Source organism: Lithobates pipiens, unplaced genomic scaffold (genome assembly GCF_037356315.1).
Source record: "Lithobates pipiens isolate NorthernLeopardFrog02 unplaced genomic scaffold, aLitPip1_a1.2 Scaffold_18, whole genome shotgun sequence".
In the NCBI taxonomy this organism is placed as follows: Eukaryota; Metazoa; Chordata; class Amphibia; order Anura; family Ranidae; genus Lithobates; species Lithobates pipiens.
Window position 1 is genome coordinate 78,321,129 of NW_027507758.1, and position 19,404 is coordinate 78,340,532.

Below are 19,404 nucleotides of genomic sequence, written 5' to 3' on the forward strand. Positions count from 1 at the left end.
CATTCACTCGATTTTCTAATTGTTAGTGGGGTATGATCAAAAATTTGAAGGAGCAGGATGGAAACTTTTTCTAAACAAATACATTTGTATGTGGGTTTCATTCAGAAAGTCCAATCATTCCAAAATCAAATTTAAAAATCCACTAGTGTATGGCCAGATTTACATGTATGCATTCGTTTGCACGCATGTATTTAAAGGCTAAGTTCACCTTTGGAACATGTTACATGTTTCACCCATATTTAGGGGGAAATTACTAAATGGGGCTTATTGTCCCAAAAGGAGGAGTTATTGCCCACATCCCTAAACTAGATGAATTGTAAACAGGGGAAATTTTCCCCTAAATGGGACTGTAAGGGACACTACTCATCTACAGATCAAGACCATAAATATAAAATATATTATTTTATTTGAAAAAGGTTAAAAGTAGGATATACAATACAAAGAGTGTACAGGATGCAAATACAAAGATATGCAAAGATGCAATACAGTTGGAGACAAGCACTGCTCTGTTGAATGAATAAAGCAACAGAGATGATCCAAAGCATTTTGAGTTAGCGATATTTGTTCTCTTCTTCAGGGGTAGGTGGTTAGATACAGGACATAAATACATCATGAAACTTGCATAAAAAAATCAATGATCTTGCATCCACGTTAAAACATTTGGAAAAAATGCTGTTGCCTTAAGACCCCTTTCACACCAGGGCGTTTTGCAGGCGCTATAGCGTTAGAAATAGCGCCTGCAATCCGCCCTAAAAAAGCTGCACCATTATCTGTAGTGTGAAAGCCTGAGGGCTTTCACACTACAGCGGTGCGCTGGCAGGACGTCAGGGAAAAGTCCTGCCAGCAGCTTCTTTGGAGCGGGGAATGAGCGGTGTGTTTACCTGCTCCCCATTGAAATCAATGGGGCAGCGCTGTAATACCGCCGACAAAACGCCACTATTGCGGAGTATTGCCAGCGGTTTTAACCCTTTCTCGGCCGCTAGCGGGGGGGAAAATCGCCCCGCTAGCGGCCGAAATGCGTCGCAAATCCGGCGGTAAAACACCGCTAAAAATAGCGGCATTTTACCACCCACGCTATGGGCGGTGTGGTGTGAAAGGGGTCTAAGTCAACCAGTTTGGGTTCAGAGAAATGGGTACACCCAGGAAAAGCAACCCAAGGCCCAGGATGGTCACTCACAGAGGGCTCTCCAACTCGGCCCCAATGGGAATACCCCACGTATGGCTCAAAGCGACAAATATTGCTAGCTTGTTACTGGATTCCACTGAAACTGTTTCCACTAAAACTGCCCTACTAAAACTCACCAATGACCTACTAACTGCTAAAACCAATGGCCGTTACTCCATACTCATACTCTTAGACCTCTCTGCTGCCTTCTACACAGTTGACCACCTGCTTGGGGTAAAGGAAGCCGCAGATGGACTCTGGTGGCAAGAAAGCGCCCAGAGGCGATTCAGTTTGCATAGGTAGCGCTATACAAGTTACTCACTCGCTCCTCCTCAGCAAACTACACTCCCTTGATCTCTGTGATTCGGCTTTATCGTGGTTCACCTCCTACCTCTCTCAGCGCACTTTCAGTGTCACTTACAGCTCCATCTCCTATGCTCCTCTTCCTTTCTCTGTTGGGGTACCCCAAGGCTCTGTCCTTGGGCCCCTCCTATTCTCACTCTATACCTCTTCCCTGGGCCAGTTGATAACCTCCCATGGCTTCCAATACCACCTCTATGCCGCTGACACCCAGATCTATCTCTCTACTCCTCAACTCACCCCCTCGATCTCCTCACAGATCTCAAACTTACTGAATGACATATTGGTATGGATGCCACACCATTTTCTCAAACTCAAGCTTTCTAAAACTGAGCTTGTAATATTTCCTCCTTCCCAGTCCCCCCCCCCCCATGACTTTACCATTAAGATCAACAGCACAACCATTGGTCCCTCCACACATGCCAGGGTGCTGGGTATAATCATTGACTCTGGCTTCTCCTTCAGCCCCCACATCCAATCACTGGCTAAATCCTGCTATCTTAGCCTCCGCAACATCTCCAGAATTGGACCCTTCCTAACTAATGACACCACAAAGCAACTTATTCACTCCTTGATTATTTCCCGCCTTGACTACTGCAACTCTCTCCCTAATGGCCTACCCTTATGCTGACTATCCCCTCTTCAGTCTATTATGAATGCTGCTGCTAGACTAATACACCTCCCTAATTGATCTGTGACTGCTGCCCCTCTCTGCCAATCCCTTCACTGGCTTCCCCCACCCCACCGTATAAATTTCAAAATGCTAACCACAACATACAAGGCCATCCACAACATCACTCCCAGCTACATCGACAACCTCATCTGCAGATATCGCCCAAATTGTTCTCTCCGCTCCTCCCAGGACCTCCTGCTCTCTAGCTCCCTTGTTACCTCCTCTCATGCTCGCCTTCAGGATTTCTCCAGAGCCTCTCCCATCCTCTGGAATTCCCTTCCCCGGTATATCTGATCTTCCCCTAACCTGTCCACCTTTAGGAGATCCCTGAAAACTCACTTATTCAGGAAAGCCTACCCCACACCCACCTAACAACGTTCCCGAGCCACCCCCCATTAAATCATTCCCTGCATCTATTACCTTTTGTACCACCACCCCCTCCCTTTAGAATGTAAGCTCTACGAGCAGGGCCCTCCTGTCCCTTCTGTATTGAACAGTACTGTAATTGTGCTGTCCCCCCCTCTACATTGTAAAGTGATGCGTAAACTGTTGGTGCTATATAAATCGTGAATAATAATAATACTGGATAATACAGGAACAGGAGAGGGCTAGAGGTCAGAAACGACTAACTTGGATGTTTAGAGTCCGTATGCCCAAATAAATGTTAAAGGGGCCTTGATTAGGGCTCGGTTTAGGTATAGTCCCGTCTGACCTGGGTGTGCAGCATTTATTTGGGCACATGGACTCCAAACATCTGAAGATAGCTGTTTCTGCCCTCTCCTGTTCCTGTATTATCCAGAAACAAGCTAGCGATATTTGTCACTTTGGGCCATACGTGGAGTATTCCCATTGGGGCCGAGTTGGAGCGCCCTCTGTGAGTGACCATCCTGGGCCTTGAGTTGCTTTTCCTGGGTGTACCTAAACTGGTTGGCTTAAGGCAGGAGCATTTTTTCCACATGTTTTAACGTGGATGCAAGATCATTGATTTTTTATGCAAGTTTCAGGATGTATTTACGTCCTGTGTCTAACCACCTACCCTTGAAGAAGAGAACAAATATATTGATCTGTAGAGGAGCAGTACCCCTTAATGTCCCATTTAGAGGAAATTTTCCCCTGTTTGCATATTTAGAGTGGAACATGTTCCAGCTCTTGCCCCCTTTCCCCCTTGATCCTCCTTTCCTGTGACATCAGGGGATCTTCTCCCTGCATCCACTGTGTCTTTTTAAATACAGCATGGAAGAGCCCACAAAGACACATCATTCATTCAGAGTCATGTGAATAAAACTACAAGTACTGTTTTCCACTGTTGCAGATGAACTTGCAGTTTCAATGGGCTGCAGGGACGCTGATGAGCTCTTTTGTAGTCCACTGATTTGTCCTTTGGCTTTCAAACAGAAAGCCCATACAGAGGTACAGGCTGAAAACCAGAGGACATGTCTGAAGGAGTCCATATTGCACCTGATTGTGGGTGCAATGCTTTCCAGGCTCGTGCAGGAAACAATAATAAGACCCCGTTGACATTGGAGCAACTTCTCATGCGATTTCAAAGGTCAAATCTCATGACAAGTTGCAGCCTTTTGCCAAAAATCGCTCTATTCAAATCATTGCGACGCCAACTTTGCGGTGCCGCACAGATTTTAAAAAGTAATTCCTGCACTATTTTTGCCGATTTTGGGTGCGACTTGGATAGACATCTGTGCATGAAGCTGCACAGATGTCTTCCAAGTTGCATCCAAAGTTGCACTGACACGCGGCTTTGAAATTGTGTGATTTCAAATGAAGTTGTGCAATTTTAAAGCCACAGTCATATATTGGATGCAAAGTCTGTTTTACATTACGCATATATCTAAATCCAAGAACAAAATTGTATTATACAGCTTACCAGTGCTTAAACACTTACCAGTGCTAAAAACTTATACAATACTTGCTACTATTTAGAGAAATATATATTGGCTAAAGCTGCTAGACACCAAACTGACTGTATCCCTCCATAAAAGGTAGTCAGCTATCATAGGTAAGTATAACATTTTTTTAGGGAATAAAGATGACACTTTGTTATTTTAGCACGGCACTTCTTTCTATACTTAAAGTGGACCTTCAGTCATTTTTTAAACTTTTCATCTAATAAATCATCTGTCCTTGTTGTTTTAACTTTGGATAGTAAAACTTTTTTTTTTCCTGTCAGTAAATACCTCATACAGCCCACTTCCTGTTTCTTGTCTGGTCATTGGCCTAGGCTTATGACATCATGCACAGCTCTCTCACACTCTTGTGAGAGTTTGCCCCATGAGTCATAAGAGGACCAATGAAAGCTGAAGAGCTGAAGGTGTGCTTCTGTTTGTCTGTGTAAATCCAGGAAGTGAACAGGCAGCAGCTTCAGCTGCCCACAGTTAAAATGGCTGCAAACAGGCTTTGTGGAGCGAGATTTCTGCAGCATATTTGGCAAGTACAGAATCACGGTATATATAAAATAATATGCAAAGTGGTTGGAGGGAAGCTTCAGAATGGCAAAAATGTTTTTATTGCAAATTATGTGAGCAGACTGCAAATCCTCTTTAACTAAGAATATTTTCAGCAAGTAGAGAAAACATCTATTGATCTTGCCAGAAATACAGTGACTATTTTATCTTGCAAATGACTAATCCCACCCATGTGACAATCATGGCTCCCTCCATTGGTTCAGGCTCACCAAATGAAAATAAAAGACTGAGTAAAGTAAGCTAATGCAGCTGTTACATCTAAGGACTGCTAAGATGCAATACATTTAGGTTCTTGGATTTACACTTTAACTACATATTCCAAGCTGAACTCATCAGTTGCTTTCAACAGAAATGACATGACCAAATGCCTGCCAGAGACAGATCTGAGCATCCCCTTTGATCAGGAGAACATGCACAGAGCCACCAAGATAAGGAAATGGCGGTACATCTCTGTGCTACCAATTTCCTTTGATGGAGTGAAATAATCAGACCTTTCATCACATACACACCACATCTGCTAATTAGGGTACTGGAAGAAAGGTTGTGGGGGGTCTCTATAGTAAGTGTAGTGTGGATGGACTGATCTCTACTTGCTGACAGATCTTCCCATCTATAATCACTCTAATGCCGCGTACACACGACCCGACTTTTCGATGGACTAGGTCCGACGGTCTTCCTGACGGACTTTCGGCGGAGGTCCGACGGACTTTCTGAACTAATGAACTTGGCCACACATGAACTAAGTCAGTTCGGAAATCCCTTCGTTTTGAACGCGATGACGTAAATGGGACTAAACAAGGAAGTAGCCAATAGCTGCCCTGCACACAGATAAACGGTTTTCCCGATTTTTAGTCTGTCGGACTTGAGTCTATCGGATAGATTTGAAACATATTCTATTTCTAGGTCCGTCTGATTTTTTTTATAAAAAGCGGACGGACGAGTCCACGCACGATCGGATTGTCCGACGGACTGATCCTGTCGGACCTAGTCTGCCGTAAAGTCCGGTCATGTGTACGCGGCATAAGGAATACTGAACACCATTTGCTCAATCTATTGAAAATCACCTAAAGATCCTTGTCGTACATCAGCTCGTTTTGCACCCTCGTTAATAAATTGAGGCTTTTCCTTTATTTCCTAAAAGAGAATATAAAAATGTAGATGTTACAGGATGCTACTGAAGCATGATGCAAAAAAGTATAACTTTGCCCAACACTAAACTGTTATGTTCAGTTCTGGAAGGGTTCTGTTGGTTTAAAATAGACCTTTCCTGAGAGGACCATGGATGCTGCCGCTGCAGGCTCCTTATTCTGCAGATCCTTGTTCCCTGCCTGTCATAGTGATCCTCTGGATTCAGTCCTTTGAGTCACTAATCCAGAACAACTATACAGATGTTCAATGCCAGTAACTTGAAGTATTATGGTGGAACAGGACAGCCTGGCAGCTAGTATTTTAGGAAAATTATCAATAATGGCATTCCGCTATTACATAGATTATACATACATTACATCTCTGCAGTACGTGAATTTCCGCAAATGTTATCTCTTTAACCACTTCAGTCCTGGAAGGATTTATCCCCTTAATGATCAGGCCATTTTTTGCGATACAGCACTGCATCGCTTTAACTGAATTGGTGTCCTTTTTTCCCCACAAATAGAGCTTTCTTTTGGTGGTATTTGATCACCACTGAGATTTTTATTGTTTGTGCTATAAACAAAAAAAGAGCAACAATTTTGATAAAAAAAAAAAATAACAATATTTTTGACTTTTTGTTAAAATACATATCCAGAAAATAATAATAATAAAAAGAAACCAAATTTATTCATCAGCTTAGGCCAATAGGTATTCTATATATTTTTGGTAAAAAAAATCCCAATAAACAAATATTGCTTGGTTTGCGCAAAAGTTATAGCGTCTACAAAATAGGGGATAGATTTAGAGACTTTTCATTTTTGTTATTGTTTTTACTGGTAATAGCAGCGATTTGCGTTTTTTTTGCAATTTTTTGCAGGACTGCGACATTGTGGCAGACAAATCTGACCCTAAGTGACACTTTTTGGGGACCAGTGACACCAATACAGTGATCAGTGCTAAAAAAATGCACTGATCAATGTATAACACTAGCAGGGAAGGGGTTAACACTAGAGGCACTAACACTAGAACCCAATAAGTTTTTTCAAGAGAATTTTGACTATATTGGACAGGAACGGTGGTCCTGGCGGGCGACCTAAATTTCTGGTTGGATCCTTTGCTGGATAGTACGTTGAGTGCACAGGGGAGGAGTAAGGTACAAATCAAAAGGATAAAATCAAAATTACATCAAGCCCAATTAATGGATGTTTGGAGGACAAAACATGATGGAGTTAGGGACTATACCCTTTTCTCCCCTGTGCACGGGACCTATTCAAGGTTGGATTACTTTTTTGTAGATCACAAACTATTGGAGGAGGTAGGGGAGGTTAAGATCGATATAATATCAATATCTGACCATGCCCCGGTCACTATGGAGATGGGGACCCCTGGGATACCGTATATATGGTGGCTTAATGAAAGTCTATTATTGGATGAAGAGGTTGTAACCGAAATACGGAAAGAGATAGAGTTTTATTTTTTGAATAATGATAAAGGGGAAATAGCGCCTAATATTCTTTGGGAAGCGCATAAGGCGTATATAAGAGGGATCCTTATCTCCATAGGGGCCAGGAAAAAAAGGGAAGAAGAAATGAGTATTAAAAAACTTACAGAAGAAATTTATGGTCTAGAATTACAACATAAAAATCAGGGGGGGCTGTCACAGGTAGTCTTCCATGAGTTGGTTAGTAAAAGAGAAGAATTAAAAGATATCATGGAAGGGGTGGCCAGGAAGAAGATTAATAGGATTTCACGGATTTATGGGGAAATAAGCCCAGTAAGCAATTAGCCAGGATGGTGAAGAAGAAAAGAGAGGTTAATTTTTTCGAGAAAATTCTGAACAAGGCCCATCCTATGCATTAAGGTAAGAAAACTGACTGGCCCCCCAACCCCCCCCCCCCCCGTTTTACTCACCTGAGCTCTTTTGTCCCCTCGGTGGAGACGCGTTGTACCTCTCTCCCCGTTGTCTTGGCTCTTGATTGGATAGATGGATAACAACGCAGCCATTGGCTCTCGCTGCTGTCAATCAAATTCAATGACACGGGTGCCAGGGGGCGGGGCCGAGTCCTGCATTCTGTGCAAATGTACACAGAAGCAGGACTCGGGAGGGCGCCTGCACAGGTGTCTACCTTAGGAGAGCCTTCTCCATTGTGTGCGGACCCCAGAAGTTGAGGATCGGGGCAACTCTGTGCAAAATTAACTGCACAGTGGAGGTAAGTATGACATGTTTATTTTTATTTTTTTTAACCTCTAGAGAGCCGCGCTATAGCCGAATGACGGCTATAGTGCGGACCTGCTTTGCCTGCGCGCCCCCTGAGGGGCACGCACGGCGCGCTCTGTGATCAGCGAGTCTATGAGACTCGCCTGAGCACGGATCCGAGCAAGGGGTCGATCCCGACCCCTTACCACGTGATCAGCTGTCAGCCAATGACAGCTGATCATGTGACAAAACAGAGCCGGTAATCGGCTATTTTTCCTGTTTTATAGTGCCCACAGTGCCACCTATCAGTGCCCACAGTGCCATCTATCAGTGCCCACAGTGCCACCTATCAGTGCCCACAATCTGCCGCAAAAACAGTGCTGCACCTCAGTGCCACATATCCGTGCCCATCAGTGTCATCTATCAGTGCCCAGCAGTGCCGCCCATCAGTGCCCAGCAGTGCCACCTATCAGTACCACCTATCAGTGCCACCTATCAGTGCCCATCAGTCCCATCTATCAGTGGTACCCATCAGTGCCCATCCATGCCACCCATCCGTGCCAACTTAACTGTGCCTATCAGTGCCCAACAGTGCAGCCTATCAGTGCCCACCAGCGCCGCCTCATCAGCGCATATCAATGAAGGAGAAAAATGACCTGTTTGCAAAATTTTATAACAAACTATTAAACATGATTTTTTTTTGCATTTTTTTAAATTGTTTAGCAAAAAATAAAACTCCCAGCTGGAATTAAATACCACCAAAAGAAAGCTCTATTTGTGGGAAAAAAATGATAAAAATTTCATTTGGGTACGGTGTTGTAGGACCGCGCAATTGTCATTCAAAGTGCATCAGCGCTGAAATCTGAAAATTGGTCTGGGCAGGAGGGGGGTTTAAGTGCCCAGTAAGCAAGTGGTTAAACAAGGATTTACAACCCCTTTAAAAACAATGCAAGTACAGAAAAATATTGCTTGGCCCGAAATGCAGTGTGATCCTAAATTCCTGTTCTGGAGTAGGTTACCTGCATTCTTTCAATCACATTCGATTGTATTCACAAAACTTGAAAGATGTTGAAATTGCCTGAAAACTGCTATCTGCTATGTCTATGGGCAGCATATGGCAGTAAATACAAGTAGCAATTTTTTGTTGATTTGACTCATTTTCAAGCCATCTGGAATTGCATATAAATATTTCCTAGACACTAACAAACACCCACAAATTTAGTCAACCACTAGATTTTGGATGATTGTGAAGTTGAAACTGAGCAATAAATTGATGATTTTAATGCAGTTTATTGGAAAATCAAATTGAAATGGAAACGAAACTTGACAAAGATATTTTTTTCAAAACATTATGTTGGGACAATTTCAATCCAATGTGCTTGCATTTGATCAAAACCACTGTTTTAGAATTGTGATTGCCTTAAAAATTCAGCATAAAATTCGATTGATGGTTAAAGCGGGACAAAACTTGCGATTACTCACCTATATCCCAGCAATCCGATTCCTGGGAAGGCCCTCGCCAGCGGCCACATCTCGCCCCCCCCCCCCACGCTTCTTTCTTCTGGGTGCCAGTCTTTGGCCATCTTGGCTGGCTGGCGCTGGGGGATGTCATGCCAGTGCATGAGTGTGAGTCATTCATCCCGGAGCACTGGCACCATGCAGGAAAAGTAAACATGCGCAGTTCAGTGTACATTTTGCAAAAGATTGCAAACAGGCAGGTAAGTTTTTTTGTAGAAGGGGCACTACATGTCTCTTCTGCAATATAGTCTACCTGCTCATATTTTTTCACTTTAATGAACAATTAAACCACAAGTAAGATATAAAAGTTTCACTTACCTTGGGTCTTTTCCAGACTAGCCCTTGTACCTGTTCTGACTTTGGTCCAAGATCGTTGATGCCCAGAGAAGTCTGAGCAGCTGGAAAAGTTGGATCTTCAAATAGCTTTCCAGATGCCAGGCACTGTGCCAGCAGCACCTCGTAGTCCTGGTTCAAGTATTTTACAGGGTTTTTATTGGTGCCAATGCCTAGGGCTGAGCACCTATCTTTGGCCAGCTGAGCAGCAATACTTGCCATAGTGTAGATGCTCAATACACTGATGTAGAGGGGAGAGAAGCTGCAGAGGCAGACTCAATTTATAGATAGAAGAGAAAACTCAGTGTCAAAACCCTAAGGGCACTAGGGCAGCAGGGAGGAGAAAGGCCAGACTCAGAGGGGAGGGAGGGCAATGCTCAGTGAAGTGGGACAGGATGTGTATTAGGGGGTCTGAAAAAGTGTGTTTAGACCTGTGATAACACCAGAAAACACAGTCCAAGTCATCATAATCCTTATATAAGCTCAATACTAAAACACTAAAACAGTCTAGGGGAAAAAAATATATAAAAAAAGGAAAATAATACAAAGTAATTTAAAAAATGGAAAACAATAATAAATGCACAAAGAAATGTAATTAATAATGAACATAGATTATTTAATAAGGAGCACTTCTGCCTCCATCAGGTAAAAACAAATATGAGGGTTTATGTTTCGAAGGACTTGGCTGATGGAGTAGTTCATACAGTTAAAGATTCTAGTACTAGAAATCCAGCATGTTATGTGCTCGTAGATTGGGTAGCAAGCTTTGTGAGATATCAACTGTTCTGTACAAAGCTAATGCATGTGCTGTGAATACTGAGGTATGGTTCAGGGATATAAACGACTTGGAAATATATATACCAAGGTACAACCTATGCAGAAAGGAAGCGTAATGCCTGGAACACGTTACATTTTATTGTTCAAACCAGCGGGCTGAACTAAAATAAAACTGAGGAAGTCACTGTACTAACTATGCAATGTTAGTACAGTGATATCCCCGCTGTGCTATTATGTTCTGACAGGGGGACCACCAACCCCCCCAGAACACACCGATCAGCGCTCACCAATGCATGCTTGTTCGACAGAAGCTGGTTGTGTGATCAGCGTCTGTCGGACAGGGAGCTGTACACACAGGACAAATATCAAATGGTTTCTACTTTACAGGCTGATTTTGGCCAATATACATCCTGTGTGTGTGCTGGGCCTAAGAAATATGGGTAGTGGAGTTTCCATTTATATCAAGAATTGCATAAAAATTACATTAAATAAGAAAAGAAATGAAGGTGAACTTTGCCTACAAACCATAGAGGGGATCTACCCTTAGAATTGGTGTAGTGCAAGGATCCTCAAACTACGGCCCTCCAGCTGTTGTGGAACTACATATCCCATGATGCATTGTAAAACTCTGACATTCACAGACATGACTAGGCATGATGGGAATTGTAGATCCTGAACAAATGGAGGGCCATAATTTGAAGACCCCTGGTGTAGTATATAGGCCCCGTGGACAGTCAAAGGATTATGATAAGCTGTAGGTTAATGAGATAACTCAAATGACAATGAAGGGAGAGGTTTTAATTATGGGTGACTTCAACATGTCAGACATTATTATTATACAGGTGTAGCACTGCCCCCTTGGGATTGCTTATAATCGCATGTTCATTTGCATCACCTTGACCCTGTGAACTTTCTAGCCCTCCTGACACTCTAGGTTCAGACATGTTGTGTACACCTTTAAATAACACACTGACACAATGCAGCTTGATTAGCTGTCTCTGGCTTTACTTATTCAAGAGAAGAGTCCTGTAACAGGGTATTAGTCAGCATAGATAAACAGCCAGGACTCAGTTAAAAAGGTCCCCTAATGCAGTTAAATGACAGTTTGAAATCACAGATATAGAATATCAATGTACATAGAACAGACAATAAATGAATGAATCTCTAAGAAAGGCTACTGGTTGCTGTCTATAATACCACTGCTAAAGGGGAACCCCAGGCTGGCCTCATATGCCTTTAATCCTAATGAGAGATGTGGTAATATAGGTATTAGTGGTGTGTGCCTTTAAATAGCAATAGAATAGCAGTGTCCAGGATGCAAGGCCTTGCAGTGATCTTCACCAGTCCAGGCAAAGCAGCTGAGCCTGGCCAGCAGTAATCATTAAAGCAATTCCAGGTGTAAGGTGTCTGTAATGTATACCGTGTCCTGTGAAATATGATAGGGCAATTCCAGGTGTAAGGTGTCTATATACAGTGTCCTGTGAAATATGATGGAGGCAGGAATGAAATTGGTGGGCAGATGCCCCTCACCAAACTGGAGAACAGTGCAGGAACCTCCTGAAGAGTGATCCAAGTCGATTCTTCCTTCTGCAAAATGGGCAGATGACAGTCTGACTGCTGGGACCGTGAGTTGTCTGATTCAGCTATATACAGCGGCACTGCGTGGTGCCCCTCATTTAGCAAGCAGGGTTGGAACTACCTGGATCGGAGCTGGGATCTCTGTGTTGCCGTGTGGTAGGCCGCAGTCCTCTCACACAGCAGCGAATGGGTGTCTGCTTGATGAGATCCGGTAAGCAAGAGGGCTTGGGCCTGGTCTGCTAACCCTTTTGGCGCAGATGGCCTGCTGGTAGTCCAGGGATAGTTCTGCTGATCAAGGATGTCTGTTCAGGAGACTACAGTTCCCACAATGCTCTCTGCTTGGCTCAGGAAGATGATGCATGTAGTCCAAGCCCAGCACTAGAGGAACACAGCGACAGTCCAAGAAATGAGAAGGTAAGTCTGCAGTGCCAGATAACTGTAGGCTGCTGTCGACTATAGCCTCCCCCCACTTAAAAAGTCTTTGGTCCCCGAAGACATGACACAATTTTGTTAAATTTTCTATTGGTTAGTACATTTAAAGATATGCAACTAATTATTCTACTAATCAGAAGCTACAGTAGCAAACAACTGACTAATAGAGGGATTTTCCAACAATAAACTATGTACACCATCAGACAGAGTTATATAATTTTGATCACAGATCAGTAATAAATGAGTGACCCACCCAGTAGTGTCAGAAGGCGGAACAGGGTCATCCTCTAGCAAAGGATCGGCAGAGGAGGCTGGCACTTGGCTAGAATGTTGAGCTGTAGAAATTAGTTCATCAGAACTTTTTCCAAGGGTGTCTATGTACGTCTATTAGGAGGGCAGATTTTCTATTTACGTCTTGAGTATATGCCCTCTAAAGTTTCAAGTTCACAATCCATCCCCCAAAAACTAAAACTCTGTTTTTTACAGATTCTCATGAACAGTCTCTCCTCCTGTTTCATGTATGGGTGAACTGGAGCTTCTCCAAGGACTTATACCTTAGGGTTGTCAGTTGGTTCTGGTTTAACCCCTCCAGTCCCCCTCCCAGGGGAGTGTACAGGCCCTTCTGTCTCAAAAGGCTGATGTTCTAACCTTTTAGGTTGAGATATTTCATTCCTATCGTCCATTGGAGACTGAGAGACTCTGGTGGTATCCTCAAGTGGGGAAATCCATAACCAGTCAAGGGTTAGTTCTTCCTCATCACTCTCCTCTTCTTCAGCCTCCTTGGAGTTAGACGCAGGTGTCCAACGAGTTCTAGATCTCAAGGTAGAGGAGCAAGGTGCATCAGAGCAAGGTGGTGGAGATACTCAAATAGCTTCAGATATGGGCAGCAGGCGGTTCCAATGCAAGATCTTGAGTGGACCTGTCTTAGCCTGAGGGTGAATCTGGTAAAGGGGAAGCCCTTGTAATCATTTGCAGGCGATGCATGTTGGGAATTAGTGGGAACCACAGTCTTCCCACTCATTCCAAGGATGCCTTTTGTTCTTGCATACATGTTGGAAAGCTTGCCTTAGTTGGGGATGGATCCTCTTCCCAGTAGCACCCTTTACAACCAACAGGGTGAGCAATCTTCTCACAAGGTTTGTATGATTTCCTATCAACAAGGAATTCCATCCTGCCCCAGGTGGCCGAGGGGCAAACAACGGCCAATGTGTCAAAAGTTTCTGGCTTCCTAGCCAATGAAGGATCAAATACTATCTTGATAGGGATATATCCATCGTAAGGGAACTTTTGAGTACCTATGTCCCAGATCTCCTGCTCTTCCAGCTTACACAAGGGGACATACTTCAGATGTTTGTCATAAAAATCCCTATACAACAGCATCACCTGGGCTCCAGTATCTAGCAGCACTTGAGTATAGATCCCTTCCACTTGAAGAGAAACTATTGGAGAAGGCCCTACTAGGTTCTTTGGCAAATTCCTAATTTGTGACTCTATAGTCTAAGCCCTAATCAGCTTCTCTCGTGACTGTGAAGTCTCGTTAATTGCTTGACTAGAAGGGTGTGCATTGACCTCTCGTGTCAATCTTCCCTTCCCTTGGGACTCACGTTTACATGCAGGCAAAGGAGGAGAGGGATGAGGAAATGACTTTGGTTTCCGCCTCTCATTTGACTTATTCTTGGCTTTTGAGCTCTGTTTTAACCTGGGACACTCAGTTGGCTCCTTTTCTGAGGTCCCCGGAAGTTTCCCTCTGGCTTTAAGAAGAGTATCTCCTGTAACACTTTTAATACTTCTGTGAGCAACTGTGGGCTGATTCCTGCTTTGGAACACTTAGGGGTTGATTTACTAAAGGCAAATAGACTGTACTTGCAAGTGCAGTTGCTCCAGAGTTTAGTAAATGAGGTGAAGTTTCACTTTACAAAGAATACCAAATCACATGCAAAGTAAAAAAAAAAAACAGCATTTTTGCTTGCACGTGATTGGATGATGGAAGTCAGCAGAGAGCCTGGTCATTTACTAAGCTCTGGAGCAACTGCACTTGCAAAGTACTTGCCTATAGTAAATTTACCCCATTTTCAAAATTGGGTTGTTCTTTAGATATGGTCGACACTTATCAACTACTTATACAGCAGGAAAACCTTTGTCCAAAACACATTTCAGTCCCAGTAGGAACAAAAACACTTTTATCCTCATTAAGTGGTGTTTTTATCACTGACTGCTCTACTGGCCTCAGGCTAGGCGGCAATGTTGGTAACTGTCTGGTGGCAGATAATGACAGGACATGTTGTGGTATTTTGTGTTGTTGGTGTGTGATTGTGTGAGAGGGAATGGGGGCAGGGAGAAGAAAGATGTGACCGGCAGCAAAACATTTTATAGGGCCTGGGGTCACTTCAAAGAAAGTTACAGAGTAGTAAAGACAAAACAGCGGAAGAGTAGGGTAGCAGCCCTCATTACAATGACATGTACAGAATGCATGCAAAGGATACACAGGATATATGGCTGAAAGCAGCTATAGGCGACCTCTAATCTGTTATGTAATTCTCTTTACTGGAATAGCTCCCATCTGTACGTTCTGTGAAGGATCAGCCCATATTTTGGACCTTTTTTCTTCTCTACCTTTTTTCACCTCAGTTGACTCTATTCATTCCATTGCAAATGTGTCAGAGCATACGACACTTGTTTACTGGGCACTTTCACCCCCTTCCTGCCCAGGGCAATTTTCAGCTTTCAGCGCTGTCACACTTTGAATTACATTTTCGCGGTCATGCAACACTGTATCCATATAACATTTTTAATATTATTTTCACACAAATAGAGATTTCATTTTGCGGTATTTAAACCCACTGTTTTTTTTTTTTGGTAAATTAACAAAAAAGGCCAACATTTAAATAAAATTAAAAATTTTAATTTTTCATAGTTTGGTATAGAATTTTGCAAACAGATGTGTGCTGATGAGGCTGCACTAATGAGCACTGATTGGCACTGATGAGGTGACACTGATAGGTGGCATCGGTGGGCACTGATGAGGTGCACTGATAGGCGGCACTGATGTGCACTTCTAGGTGGCACTGATAGATGGCACTGATGGGCACTGATAGCCGAAACTGAAGTGCACTGAGAAGTGGCACTGACAGGCAGCACCGATGGGCACTGATAGGTGGCACTGATGGGCACTGATAGGCACCATTGGTAGGTGGCATTGATGATGAGGCACTGTTGGGCACTTATTGGCGGCACTGGTGGGCACTGATTGGCAGCCTTGGTGGGCACTGATTAGCAGCCCTGGTGGGCACTGATTGGCAGTACTGGTGGGCACTGTTGGGACTACACTGATAATTGGTGCCCTGATTATCAGTGCCGATGTCCCTTTTAACCACTTGCCTACTGGGCACTTAAACCCCCCTCCTGCCCAGACCAATTTTCAGCTTTCAGTGCCCTCACAATTTGAACGACAATTACTCAGTCATGTAAAACTGTACCCAAATGAATTTTTGTCCTTTTTTTCATACAAATAGAGCTTTCTTTTGGTGGTATTTGATCACCTGTGGGTTTTTTATTTTTTGCGCTATAAAATAAAAAAGAATGAAAATTTTGAAAAAAGGCAGAAGATTTAAAAAAACAAAAACAAATTTTTCTTTGTTTCTGTGATAACATTTTGCAAATTATAAATTTTTCTTGCAGGGACCACCCTGTTATCCGCCGGCTCAGCGGGGATAAACGGAGCGATCCCCACTGAGCAAGCAGATGTTCACACGGTGGATCATCACGGATCTGTCCCCTGTGAAAGGGGCCTAACAAGCCAGGAAAGTACAAATACCCCCCAAATTACCCCTTTTTTGAAAGTAGACATTCCAAGGTATTTAGTAAGATGCATGGTGAGGGTTTTAATGGTGTAATTTTTTCCCACAATTCTTTGCAAAATTACGATTTTTTTTCCCCCCACAAAATTGTCATTGTAATAGGTTATTTCTCTCACATGGCATGTGTATACCACAAATGACTCCATGAGTCACCAAAATACATTCTGCTACTCCTCTTGAATATTATGATACCACATGTGTGGGACTTTTTCACAGCCTAGCCACATAGAGAGGCCCAACATGCAGGAAGCACCATCAGGTGTTCTAGGAGCATAAATTACACATCTAACTTGTTGACTACCTATTACACTTTTGAAGGCCCTAGAGCACTAGGACAATGACACGTGACACTGATGTGGCACTGATGACAGATGGCACTGATGGCACATGACACTGATGACAGCTGGCACTAATACGTGGCACTGATGACACGTGACACTGATGACAGATGGCACTAATATGTGGCACTGATGACACGTGACACTGATGTGGCACTGATGACAGATGGCACTAATACGTGGTACTGATGACATGTGACACTGATGTGGCACTGATGACAGATGGCACTGATAGATGGCACTGATGACATGTGAAACTGATAACAGATGGCACGTGACACTGACAAGTGGCACTGATGACAGATGGCACTGATACGTGACACTGATGACACGTAACACTGATAACAGATGGCACATGACACTGACAGGTGCCACTAGGGGCAGGTGGCACTGGGGACAGATGGCACTGATAGGTGGCACTGGGGGCAGGTGGCACTGGGGACCGGTGGCACTGGGGACAGTTGGCACTGATAGGTGGCACTGGGGACAGATGGCACTGGGGACAGATGGCACTGATAGGTGGCACTGGGGACAGAGGGTGCTGATAGGTGGCACTGGGGACAGGTGGGCATGTGTATTCAGGGGCGTACCAAGGGGTCAGCGAGACCACCAGTTTGTGTCACTTCTCTAAATTTAACTGCTGTGTCCCCTACAATCCGGCCGCCATGTTGCGGCAGCTGTCGCCCTGTGATTGGATGAATGTGGTCATGTGCTGCGGCCTGCGGCAGGGCTGGCCAGTCCTTGAACGTGGGCGGTGCATGCACGAAGGCGGCTCTGCCTCCTAGAGTCCTGCCTGTGCTTCTGTAAGCCGCCGCCATCTTCTCCTCCACCCTTCCTCCTGTCTGACTGCGCCGGATCTGGTAGTGCAGTGGGACTTCATCTGGGACTGGGGGTGTGTGTGTGAGGCTGTGAGGGAGACAACATGGTGGGTGCTGCATTCATGGCAATGGAGTGGGTGCTGCATTCATGGCAATACGATGGTTGCTGCATTCATGGCAATATGGTGGGTGCTGCATTCATGGCAATATGGTGGGTGCTGCATTCATGGCAATTGGGTAGGTGCTGCATTCATGGCAATACTGTGGGTGCTGCATTCATGGCAATATGGTGGGTGCTGCATTCATGGCAATGGAGTGTGTGCTGCATTCATGGCAATGTAGTGGGTGCTGCTTTCATGGCAATACGGTGGGTGCTGCTTCTATGGCAATACGGTGGGTGCTGCATTCATGGCATTACGGTGGGTGCTGCATTCATGGCAATGGAGTGGGTGCTGCATTCATGGCAATACGATGGTTTCTGCATTCATGGCAATATGGTGGGTGCTGCATTCATGGCAATATGGTGGGTGCTGCATTCATGGCAATTGGGTAGGTGCTGCATTCATGGCAATACGGTGGGTGCCGCATTCATGGCAATGGAGTGTGGGCTGCATTCATGGCAATACGGTGGGTGCTGCATTCATGGCAATACGGTGGGTGCTGCATTCATGGCAATGGAGTGGGTGCTGCATTCATGGCAATACGGTGGGTGCTGCATTCATGGCAATACTGTGAGTGCTGCATTCATGGCAATAGGGTAGGTGCTGCATTCATGGCAATATGGTGGGTGCTGCATTCATGGCAATGTAGTGGGTGCTGCTTTCATGGCAATACGGTGGGTGCTGCTTTCATGGCAATACGGTGGGTGCTGCTTTCATGGCAATATGGTGGGTGTGGCATTCATGGCAATACAGCGGGTGCTGCATTCATGGCAATACGGTGGGTACTGTTTCTATGGCAATACGGTGGGTGCTGCATTCATGGCAATACAGTGGGTGCTGCATTCATGGCAATGGAGTGGGTGTTGCATTCATGGTAATACTGTGGGTGCTGCATTCATGGCAATACGGTGGTTGCGGCATTCATGGCAATACGGTGGTTGCGGCATTCATGCCAATGGAGTGGGTGCTGCATTCATGGCAATACGGTGGGTGCTGCATTCATGGCAATACGGTGGGTGCTGCATTCATGGCAATATGGTGGGTGCTGCTTTCATGGCAATACAGTGGGTGCTGCATTCATGCCAATACGGTGGGTGTGACATTCATGGCAATGGAGTGGGTGCTGCATTCATGGCAATACGGTGGGTGCTGCATTCATGGCAATATGGTGGCTTTATATGCAATATCTTTTTTCAAAAGTCAAAACAATTGAAAAGGGACTGTATAGCCTAAACATTATCTTGAATGGATATGCAGACAATTAAAAATGAAAGGAAATTGATGTAAAAAAAACCAAACAACTGAAATTCTAACTCTTTAATGAAGGGGGGCGATAGAGATTCTCGCAAGGGCACTGGAGACCCTAGGTACGCCCCTGTGTGTCTTTGTGCATGTGGCACTGTGTTAGTGTTCAAACACTCACACTGCAGCTGCCGGCCACTCTCCCTCCTCACACACAGTCTCTGCGTGAGGAGGGAGAGCTGGCAATGAGAGATGATCTCATATGTTTACATATGAGATCATCTTTCATTGGATACTCCGATCGAGTGCTAAATGGCCACTGTGATTATCCATTTAACATGATC

At 44.3% G+C, this 19,404-nt stretch overlaps 1 protein-coding gene across 1 annotated transcript in view; it reads right to left on the bottom strand.

Moving 5' to 3' along the window:
• The window catches only part of LOC143987223 (calpain-8-like), a 95,763-nt gene extending 85,630 nt beyond the window's left edge, over positions 1-10,133 (bottom strand). The window contains exons 1-2 of the mRNA XM_077485811.1: positions 9,843-10,133; positions 5,743-5,812 (exon numbers count right to left, since the gene is read on the bottom strand). Coding sequence (XP_077341937.1) covers positions 5,743-5,812; positions 9,843-10,079 — 307 coding nt within the window. The 5' untranslated portion in view covers positions 10,080-10,133. The remainder of the gene's footprint in view (positions 1-5,742; positions 5,813-9,842) is intronic.
• Positions 10,134-19,404: the final 9,271 nt, after the last annotated feature.